The sequence below is a fragment of the Colobus angolensis genome, unplaced genomic scaffold, assembly GCF_000951035.1.
Source record: "Colobus angolensis palliatus isolate OR3802 unplaced genomic scaffold, Cang.pa_1.0 Scaffold78, whole genome shotgun sequence".
In the NCBI taxonomy this organism is placed as follows: Eukaryota; Metazoa; Chordata; class Mammalia; order Primates; family Cercopithecidae; genus Colobus; species Colobus angolensis.
Window position 1 is genome coordinate 503,457 of NW_012121598.1, and position 11,545 is coordinate 515,001.

Sequence of the window (11,545 nt, forward strand, 5' to 3'; positions counted from 1 at the left end):
AATATCAATGGTTCTACAAAAAAAAAAAAAAAAAAAATTGGTAATAGCTGTCAATGTATATGTGTGTACTTGTAAACCCAGTAATTCTACTTTGAGGAAATTATTACATAAAATACTTGAACATGAGTTTGAACATGGTGGCTCATGCCTGTATGAGCCACCCTTTGGGAGGCTGAGGTGGGAGCATTGCTCAAGCCCACGAGTTTCAGACCAGCCTGGGCAACATAGGGAGACCCCGTTTGTACCAAAAAAAAAAATTTATTTTTTCGCCAGGCATGGTGGTTCACGCCTGTAATACAGCACTTTGGGAGGCTGAGGCAGGCGGATCACGAGGTCAGGAGATCGAGACCATTCTGGCTAACATGGTAAAACCCCATCTCTACTAAAAATACAAAAAATTAGCCAGGCATGGTAGTGGGCGCCTGTAGTCCCAGCTACTCAGGAGGCTGAGGCAGGAGAATGGTGTGAACCCAGGAGACAGCTTTCAGTGAGCCGAGATTGCGCCACTGCACTCCAGCCTGGGCAACAAAGCGAGACTCCATCTCAAAAAAAAACAAAATTAGTTAGCCAGGCTTGGTGGCACACACCTGTAGTTCTAGCTACTCCAGAGGGTGAGTTGCAAAGATTACTTGAGCCTGGGAGACTGCAGTGAGCTATGATAATGTCACTGCATTTCAGCCTGGGCAACAGAGTGAGACCCTGTCTCAAACAAATACTTGAACACAAGCACAGAGACTTTTTTAGTTGCAGCTTTGTTTTTAATATCAAAAGACTGGGGATGACCTAATGTTTGTCAGAAAGATGCAGTTGGGGTAAATTCAGTAGTATATTATGGAATTGTCAAAAAGAATGACGTAGAACTATATTAGTTGACATGAAAAGAACTATATTAGTTGACATGAAAAGGTGAAAGAAGAAAAGTACAGGTTGATATAGTATGGTTCCATTTGTGTATCTATTTAAAAGGATATTTGTATGCTTATTATCATAACATACTGAAAGAATCACAGAAACTGTTGACATCTTTCAGGGAAGAATTAACTGGCGGGAATTGGCAGGGAGACATTTATTCTTTGTACTATTTATATAAATTGTTTTTATAATGATAACAAAATTACAAATCCAAAAGAAGATTTAAAAAACGAATTGTGCTATAAAAAAAGACCAACCTAATTTTTTGTTTAATTTTGCTTTTTTGGGTGTATTTCTTCAGAACCAGGACAATCCTGTGATTGATGAAACAGACTTCCTTGAAGCTTTTAAAAATATTCAACCCTCATCGTTTCGAAGCGTCATTGGATTGATGGATATCAAGCCTGTTGACTGGGAGCAGATTGGTGGCCTTGAAGATGTAAAACTGAAGTTAAAACAGGTAAGACAGATAATCTACTTAATCCAGTAGGATATTACAGATTAATATTCTGTGCATTTATGATGACAACATACTGCACTGAAACTACTCTTTCTCCTATCACTAATGTGATCCTAACATCTAAATCCAATGATTGCTTTTCACTCCTTATTTAATTGGACTTCTATGGATGTCTAAATTGGTTTTTTATAATTTCCCACCTCGACCCTCTCTTTTTTTGTTTTTGCTTTAAAGAGTTTATAACTAAGGCTGGGTGTGGTGGCTCATGTCTATAATCCCGGCACTTTGGGAGGCCAAGGGGGGAGGATTGCTTGAGTTCAGGAATTCAGAACCAGCCTGGGCAACATAGCAAGCCCTTGTCTCTATTTTTTAAAAAAAAGTTCATAACCTAAGGCTGGGCATGGTGACTCATACCTGTAATCCCAGCATTTTGGGAGGCTGAGGCGGGTGGATCACCTGAGGTCAGGAGTTCGAGACCAGCCTGGCCAACATGGTGAAACCTCGTCTCTACTAAAAATACAAAAATTAGCTGGGCATGCTGGCAGGTGCCCATAATCCCAGCTACTCAGGAGGCTGAAGCAGGAGAATCACTTGAACCTGGGAGGCAGAGGTTGCAGTGAGCCGAGATCCCACCACTGTACTTCAGCCTGGGTGACAGAGAAAGACCCTGTCTGGGGGGGGAAAAAAGTGTGTAACCTGTAGTCTTAGCACTTCAGGAGGCCGAGACAAGAGGATCTCTTGAGGCCAAGAATTCAAGACCAGACTGGGCAACATAGTAAGACTTCCTGTCTCTACAAAAAAAATTTTTTTGGGGACATGGTTGCTCTGTCACCCATGCTAGAGTATGGTGTCACAAACACAGCTCACTGTACCCTTGAACTCCTGGGCTCAAGCAGTCCTTCTGCTTTAGCCCCCCAAGTAGCTGGGACTGCAGGTGCATACCACCACGCCTGGCTAATTTTTTAATTTTTTGTAGAGATAAGGTCCCACTGTGCTACTCAAGTTAGCCTTGAACTCCTGGCTTAAAGAGTCCTCCAACTCGGCCTTCTAAAGTGCTGGGATTATAGGCATGAGCCACCACACCTGGCCCCCGTCTCTATTTTTTAAAAAAAAGAATTGGGAGGCCGAGGTGGGAGGATCACAAGGTCAGGAGTTCAAGACCAGCCTGGCCAACATGATGAAACCCTGTCTCTACTAAAAATACAAAAATCAGCCTGGTGTGGTGACGCAATCCTGTAATCCCAGCTACTCGGGAGGCTGAGGCAGGAGAATTGCTTGAACCCAAGCGGCAGAGGTTGCAGTGAGCTGAGATCGCACCACTGCACTCCAGCCTGGGACAGAGTAAGACTCCATCTCAAAAAAAAAAAAAAGAAAAATCAATTTATAATCTAAAATGGGTCAGCAAATTTTCTGTAGGGAGAGCCACACAGTAAATGTTTTAAACTTCACAACCACCCACCTCTGCCATTGTAGCACCAAAGCAGCTGTAGACCATATGTAAATGGGTAATTGTATTCTGATAAAATTATGAACACTGAAATTATATAATTCTCACATGTCAGAAAATATTCTTTTGATTTTTTTTCAAGTATTTAAAAAGTAAAAATTCTTCTTAGTTTGGGCTGTACCAAATATAGGTGGAAGGCCTTAGTTTGCCTAGATATCTGATCTAAAAGACATTAAATGGACGCAGTACAGGGACTGGTAAAAGCACAAAATTGAAATGAGTAAGATGGCTACCTGATAGTGGATTTCACAGCTCTTCAGATCACAACTCTTCAGATCCTCTCACCTGCATTACAGTTTCAGAAATTGATTTTGCCAATTCGCCTACATGTGATCCTGCCCTAATGAACTAGGTTTCTCTAACCACACACATAACAGACTGATATATAAGTAATAATTATAATTTTTTCATCTTAGGCAGGAACTCTATCTGCAGTGAACCCTAGAATTTTTGAGTCCATGGATAAGAGCATTTATAATAGGTGCCAATATTTTTTATGCATTGTCTTATTTAATCTTTACAAGATGCATGAGAGAAATTAGCCACACCTTCCTCTTGGAAGTACTCTGTTTCTTTTGCTTTGAGACATTAAGCTTTTCTGCCTTTCTGGGCACCCCCACCCCTGCCTTAAATGTTAGTGCTCAAGAGGCTCCCGGAGTCCTCTTGTTGGAGCTGTGGGTGATTTTATGATGATCTTGATGTCCGCAGCATCAACTGACCCCTGAAAACTGTTGACTCAGAAATCTGTATATCTAGAGTAGACGTTTCTTCTGATCATCAGAACTACTTCACTGCCTGCCTACTGGATAACCCCAGAGATGTCAAACTCAGCATGTCCAAAGTTCAGCTAGTCAGCTCTGCCCCCACACTTGGATCCCCTACCTCAGTTAATACAGCTAGCCACCCCATCCCCTAAGTCAGAAATCTGTCTTCTAAAGGCATAGCATTAGAACTTTGTCCTTATGTAAAGTACAATTCTGTTTTATGTTTCAAATATCCATCCCTTCCACACCATGTTCACTGCTTGTGACACTCCAGCCTTATTATTTTTGTAGACTGAATCATTGCAAGAAACTTCTAACTGGTCTCCCTGCCTCTAGTTTCATTTCCTTCCAGTCCATTCTTCATACTGCTTCCTCAGTGCAGACTAAAGCTTTCAAGGCCTGTTGTGATCTGGCTCCTATCTCCACTTCAACGCCATTACTTAACTTGGTTTAAGCCTGAGTTTTTGCATCTGTAAAATAATGATTAAAATGGCTAAAAACCATTTACCTTAAAGGTAATGAGGACTCATTCACTATTCAGTTTACTACTACTGAGTGCCTCCTTTGGGTCGGTGTCATTCTAGGTGCTGGGGATTTTAAGGTGAGCTTTGCTTATGTTCTAGCAGAGTAGAATGACAAACCCAACGTGGAAAAATAATAATAGTGAATAAGTGCTTTAAAAATAAAGGATGAGCAGTAGCATAGAGAATGAGTAGGAGGAGGGGGGGTTACGCTTTAACCAGGTGGTCAGGAAAGACCTCTCCAAGGAATTGACATCTGTGCTGAGACCTGAGTGATAGGGGATAGCCACATGAAGATCTCAGGGGAACGTTCAGGCAGCGAGCAAAGCGAGGAAAGCGAGGAAAGCAAGGAAAGGCTCTGAGATGGGAACAAACTAAGTGTTTAGGAGATAGTCAGATTATATAAGGCCTTGTCAGCTGTGATGAGTAAGGAGTTTGAATTTGGATTTTATTCTCGTTCTAATAGTAAATCATTGAAGGATTTTAAAGAGGAAGTGATGTCACCTGACTCAAATTATAAGATCTCTGCAGTGTGGAGAATGGACTGTTTCCAGCTCATAACAGGAGCCTGAGAATTGTTAAATGAACAAATGAATTTACTGGATGATTTGACATTTTATTATTACACTAAAATAACTCCTCTCTTTTTGTGTACTTTCAGAGCATTGAGTGGCCTCTGAAATTCCCTCGGGAATTTGTTAGGATGGGCCTGATACAACCAAAGGGAGTTCTCCTCTGTGGGCCCCCTGGATGTGCTAAAACCACTCTGGTGAGGGCCCTGGCCACAAGCTGTCACTGCTCTTTTGTTTCAGTGAGTGGAGCTGATCTGTTTTCACCATTTGTTGGAGATTCAGAAAAATTCTTGTCTCAGGTTTGTTTATTTCCCCATATGTTTAAATTTACTTTTGAATTTTTATTTCATTTCTTATGGACAAACATTTTTTAAAATATTACTAGTGTTTTTTCCAGTTAAAAAAGTTATACATGTTTATTGAAAATTTAGAAAATATAGGAAAGTGTAAATATGAAATCCTTCATAATCCTCCTACCTACTGTTAACATTTTGGTGAATTTCCTTTGTCTTTTTTTTCTGTTTTAAATAAAATCAAGAGTAGGTTTTATATATCTATAGCTTTATCCTGCTTTTTAAAACTTAATATTACCACTTTTGAAATTCTATAGTATCAATTCTTTGAAAATACGGTTTTTAACTCTTACATAATACTCCATTGTTTCTTGTTTTATTTACTCGTTCCCCAATTCCTAGAATTCAGAATCTTTTTAAATATATTTTAAAAATTATAAATAGTGGCCAGGTGTGGTGGCTCATGCTTGTAATCCCAGCACTTTGGGAGGCCAAGGCGGGTCAATCACTTTAGGCCAGGAGTTTGAGACCAGCCTGGCCAACATGGCGAAACCCCATCTCTACTAAAAATACAAAAAATTAGGTGGGTGTGGTGGTGCACACCTATAATCTCAGCTACTCGGGAGACTGAGGCACAAAAATTGCTTGAGCCTAGGAGGCAGAGGTTGCAGTGAGCTGAAATTGCACCACTATACTCCAAACTGAGCAACAGAGCATGACTGTCTCAAAAACAGAATTATAAATAGTAATGTGGAAAGCATACATTCACATGACTAATGTATAACATACAGCTTTTTAATATTTTTTTCCTAACAAAAGATATTTCGACAAGCAAGAGCAAGTACTCCAGCAATTGTGTTTTTGGATGAAATTGATTCAATCTTGGGAGCTCGCTCAGTCAGCAAGACAGGATGTGATGTTCAAGAACGAGTTCTTTCTGTTCTCCTGAATGAATTAGATGGTGTTGGACTTAAGGCAATAGAGAGAAGAGGAAGTAAATCAAATCAACAGGGTAAATACAAGGAGCTGAAAAATGAAGAGGTATTTATTAGCCAGAATGCACCTAAAATCCAGGCCAACATTAAATAGAATGCATATATGCTATAGCTTTACTTACGCTGAATTCATCTCGTAGAAGGATTTATTATAATTTCAGTTTGACTTTGTTAGGGCTTTTAGAGCTAATAAAAATTGTGATTTGGCTAGAAAAGGTGAGGTACATCTTATAATAAGTTATCTTAAATATAAGAATGTAAATTTTATTTTTCCTAAGAATGAGAAATATAATTTTCTTATTGCCAATAGAGAAGGCAGTTTATTCTTGTTTCCATGTCCTAAGAAACCAGTATTCATTTCTTTCTAAAAATTTTTATGTAGGCTGGGCACAGTGGCACACCCCTGTTATCCCAGCACTTTGGAAGGCCAAGGCAGAAGGATTGCTTGAGACCAGGAGTTTGAGACTAGCCTGGCCAACATTGCAAGGCCCTATCTACGAATGAATGAAGGAATGAATGAATGAATGAATGACAAAGGATATTATTTCCAATAGTCTTAGTAATGGAAAATTTCCAGTTTTCTTGAGAAATGGGTTTCTTTGGTTTTAATGAATTAAAATGGCCTTTGGAAGTCCCCTCCCTCTCTTTCTGAGTCTCTTCTCCAGATAGAGTTTGGTATCCTTAAATTATCCCTGATACTTTTTCTTTTCTTTTATTCCTTTCTTGTTCTCACTCATTTCCTATTTTTAAAATTGTTGCATGGGATTGTTGCATACACTCCTTAGGAACATGTCATACTAGAATTAGGAGGTACCCACGAGGTTATCTAATCAAATCATTCCATAATACAGGAATTCCTTCTATAGCATCTGACAGGAATTCACCCAGCATCTGCTAAAATACTTGCAAACATAGGGAACTTAGTACTTTGAGGGATTATGTCACTGGAGAGTTGCCTAATTATTCAACAAATGATTTTGAATGCTTAGTATATGTAAAGCCTTTCTCTGTCTGCTTTCAGACATTTCTTTATCCAGGATTTGCATACCTGCAACTTAGATTGTCATTTCACAGACAAATAAAAAGTCCAGTAAATCTTCGACTCTTTAGGGATATGAGAGTCAAGATTTTTCTGTAACCATATATCTCCACCTGTTGGTCATACATATCTGTCTTTTCAAGTAGCCTGTTTAAGGTGTAATCCTTCATTGGAGGCTCAGATGCACTGAAGTCACCAGATAAGTGTTCTCTTCTTTGGGATAAGGCTTTTCATAAGTTTTCATGTGGAGAATATCTCTTAGATACTCCCTTAGCCATGCACACAAAGTACTTCTTCGATTAATGATTTGTTTCTGGGATATCTTGATATCAAGAAGCTGGTCTGGAAAGGGGATGTAAGCATTCTGGTCCCAAGAAAAGGATATCCCTATTTCAATTTAAATAGCCTTCTGATTTATAATTTTTTAAAAACTTACTAACAACTGATTGAAGTTACTTTTTGTTGTGTGTTTGCCCTCAGAGTTTCAAGAAGTTTTTAACCGAAGTGTCATGATTGTTGCAGCAACAAATAGACCTGATGTGTTAGATACTGCTTTGTTACGACCTGGAAGATTAGATAAGATCATCTATATCCCACCTCCAGATCACAAGGTAATCATTGTAAACATTTACTCTGTGTGAGCTCAGCAGAATGGAATTCCAGTCTGGATATAGGTGTCCATGGTGTTCTACTCACCCTGGGTTCCACCTTCTTCCTTGCCTTCCTTCCTTCCTTCCTTCCTTTCATTGCATCATAATTTTGATCTGCCTTTGTTGGATACTCTGATCCTGTTCACAGAGAAACATAAGCCTAAATGTAAGGTGGTTATTGTATGTGTTGTGGCAGACTCTAAATAGGGAGTCAACTCAGCATTATTTTGCAACTAGAGTGGAGGAATCGTAAAGTGTTAAAAGAGCTTTGAAGATTGAGTCAGCATCCTTATAGTACAATGCAGAAGGCGGAAATCACAGAGATTATGCTGTGTATCGTGGTCAACCAGTAAATGTGTTGTCCTTAAAGTACAGTGCAGAAACCTGAGATTACAGAGATTATGCAGTGTATCATGGTCAACCAGTACATTTTTTGTCGTTAACATCCAGAGCCACTGACAGGGAGGGCGAAAGGCACAGAGTGAATTTTTTTGTTCCTTGAGCTTTTATCAAGTTTTGAAGGGATAGAAAAATAAAATTTAGGCCGGGCGCGGTGGCTCAAGCCTGTAATCCCAGCACTTTGGGAGGCCGAGACGGGCGGATCACGAGGTCAAGAGATCAAGACCATCCTGCCTAATACGGTGAAACCCCGTCTCTACTAAAAAATACAAAAAACTAGCCAGGCGAGGTGGCGGGCGCCTGTAGTCCCAGCTACTCGGGAGGCTGAGGCAGGAGAATCGCGTAAACCCGGGAGGCGGAGCTTGCAGTGAGCTGAGATCTGGCCACTGCACTCCAGCCTGGGCGACAGAGCGAGACTCCGTCTCAAAAAAAAAAAAAGAAAAAATAAAATAAAATTTATTATCTGTTATACCTTTAAGTTATATCTGATAATTCATGTATTTGCTTCTTAAGCCACGTCTAATAGTATTATTTGTACCCAAAAGAGAGATTCAGCTGGGCGTGGTGGCTCACATTTGTAATCCCACACTTTGGAAGGCCAAGGCGGGCAGATCAACTGAGGTCAGGAGTTCGAGACTAGCTTGGCCAACATGGTGAAACCCCGTCTCTACTAAAAATACAAAAATGAGCTGGGTGTGGTGGCAGGCGCTTGTAATTGCAGCTACTCGGGAGGCCGAGGCAGGAGAATCACTTGAACCCAGGAGGCGGAGGTTGTAGTGAGCCAAGATTGTGCCACTGCACTCCAGCCTGGGCTACAGAGCAAGACTCCATCTCAAAAAAAAGAGAGAGATTCATAAGTTTTTTATGATGTCATGATTTTTACCGTTGTCATATAGGCCATTGATGACTTAGTCTTTCTAACCCCTGTATATACTTTCTCGGTAATGTGAAAGAAAACTCAAGCTAAAAATATTTTAATAAATCATTGTATCAAACATAAATGTTATAAGATTTAAAATATTGTTTTTTATTTTGTTCCAGGGCAGGCTTTCTATTTTAAAAGTCTGTACAAAAAACATGCCAATAGGTCCTGATGTCTCCTTAGAAAACCTAGCAGCAGAAACCTGTTTTTTTTCTGGAGCTGATCTTAGAAACCTCTGCACAGAAGTAAGTTAATTAGTGAAGACATTTGTGGTTCAAAACATTTCTTCATCTTTTCAAATGTTCATTCACTCAGCAGTATTTACTAAAAGCCTGTGTGGTACAGGCTTATGAAAAAAAGTTTTTCATAAACTTTTACTAAATATAACATTCAGAAAAATGCATGGATCATAAGGGTACAGTTCATTGAATTAAATGATCACATTTTTATAATCACTACTTATGTCAGGGAATAGAACATTATCAACACCCCAGAATCTTCCTTTGGGTCCTTTCCCAACCTCTGACACCTACCTTCTTCTGAAAGAGAACTGGGCTTAGTGACTCATGCTTATAATCCCAGCAACTTGTTGGGGCCAAGGCAGGAGGATCATCAGAGCCCAGGAGTTGAGACCAGCCTGGGCAACATGGGAAGCCCATGTCTCTAAACAAATTTTTTTTTAATTGTCCCGGCTACTCAGGAAGCTGAGGTGGGAGGATCACTGGAGCCTGGAGGTCAAGGCTGTAGTGAGCCGTGATTATGTCACTGTACTTCTGCCTGGGTGATAGAGCAAGACTCTGTCCCCCCCCAAAAAACACACACACACACACACACACACACACACACACACAAAAGGGAACCACTGTCCTCACTTCCAACAGTGGGGATTAGTTTTGTCTGCTTTTGAACTTTATATGAATGGAAGCATGTGGCATATGTTATTTTCTGTCTGGTTCTTTAACCCAAAAAGAAATTCATCATGGTTTTGTGTGTAACATAGTTTATAATATTCTAGTACACGAATATTCTATATTTGTTTATCCATTCTTTTATTTTGGAGTATCTGGGTTTCTACTTTTTTGCCATTATGAGTTATGCTGCTGTGAACAGCCTTGTACATGCCTCTTAGTTCCCATGTCTATTTCTGTCTATTTGTAAACATGCTTAGCTACAAGGAGAATTGCTGGGTCATAGGGTATGTGTTTCAGCTATTCCTTTATAATAAGTGCTGGCTGAAGACTCTTCCCTACTTCACCATCAAGAAGATATTCTCTCATCTTTAAAAGTACATGTGGGTTCATAAAATATATATTAATATACAACTTGCTTTTTCTTTCTTCCCATGTAAGGCTTTCTTTTTTCCCATTAATGTAAGAGGTTATGGTATACAAAGTGGATTTTTAATCACCTTATTTAACTTTTTAGCATAATATTTTTAGTGATATGAAAATTAGAATCCTATGAAGTGAGGCTGAGATTTTCCATTCAGAGTTTAAAGTATTACCATATATTGTTAAAAAAAAAAAAAAAGAGGCCAGGCGCTGTGGCTAACGCCTGTAATTCCAACACTTTGGGAGGCTGAAGCAGGTGGATCACGAGGTCAGGAGTTCGAGACCAACCTGGCCGACATGGTGAAACCCCATCTCTACTAAAAGTACAAAAATTAGTCAGGTGTGGTGGCAGACGCCTGTAATCCCAGCTATTCAGGAGGCTGAGGCAGGAGAATGGGTTGAAACCGGAAGGTGGAGGTTGCAGTGAGTCGAGATCGCGCCTCTGCACTCCAGCCTGGGCAACAAGAGCGAAACTCTGTCTCAAAAAAGAAAGCAAAAAGAAATTGTTTTCTATTGCTTGTCTCTTAATAGGCTGCTTTGCTGGCTCTGCAAGAAAATGGACTAGACACAACTACAGTGAAACAAGAGCACTTTCTAAAATCACTTAAGACTGTAAAACCATCGTTAAGTCGCAAGGACTTGGCTTTATATGAAAACTTATTTAAGAAAGAAGGATTTTCTAACTTGGAAGGTATTTAAAAATCACCTTACACCCTTGTTCAGTTGTTCACGTTAATTGAAATGTAAACTTGCCTGTCGTTTGCAACTTCACACTTTTAGAATTTGTTTGTATTTCCTGTAAGTAAATAAATAAAAACAAAAAAACAAAAAACACAAAACCTTGTGCCTGATAAGCTAAGGCTCATTTATTTTTAAAAGGCATATTAAATAAAATACTGTAATTTAGGAAGAAAGTATGTGTGTATTGATTTTGTTGTAAGGGGTGGTTGGTTTTGGGTGATTGCTTTTTTATTAAACCCTGAAATAATTTCATACTTATAGAAAAGTTGCAAAAATAGTACAAATAATTTTTGTGTGCTCAAACCCAGATTCACTGATTTTTAACATTTTGCCACATTTGCTTTCTCTGTCTTCGCCACCCCTTATACATATACACATACACACACAGTTTTTTTTGAGTGGTTTGAGAATAGATTATATACATAATGTCCCCTTCCCC

General features: G+C 39.4%; 1 protein-coding gene across 1 annotated transcript in view; it reads left to right on the forward strand.

Annotated features, from left to right (window-relative positions):
* SPATA5L1 (spermatogenesis associated 5-like 1) overlaps nucleotides 1–11,275 on the forward strand; it is a 19,151-nt gene extending 7,876 nt beyond the window's left edge. The window contains exons 4-9 of the mRNA XM_011928651.1: nucleotides 1,214–1,372; nucleotides 4,826–5,035; nucleotides 5,849–6,041; nucleotides 7,544–7,674; nucleotides 9,154–9,279; nucleotides 10,897–11,275. Coding sequence (XP_011784041.1) covers nucleotides 1,214–1,372; nucleotides 4,826–5,035; nucleotides 5,849–6,041; nucleotides 7,544–7,674; nucleotides 9,154–9,279; nucleotides 10,897–11,064 — 987 coding nt within the window. The 3' untranslated portion in view covers nucleotides 11,065–11,275. The remainder of the gene's footprint in view (nucleotides 1–1,213; nucleotides 1,373–4,825; nucleotides 5,036–5,848; nucleotides 6,042–7,543; nucleotides 7,675–9,153; nucleotides 9,280–10,896) is intronic.
* The last annotated feature ends 270 nt before the right edge of the window (nucleotides 11,276–11,545 follow it).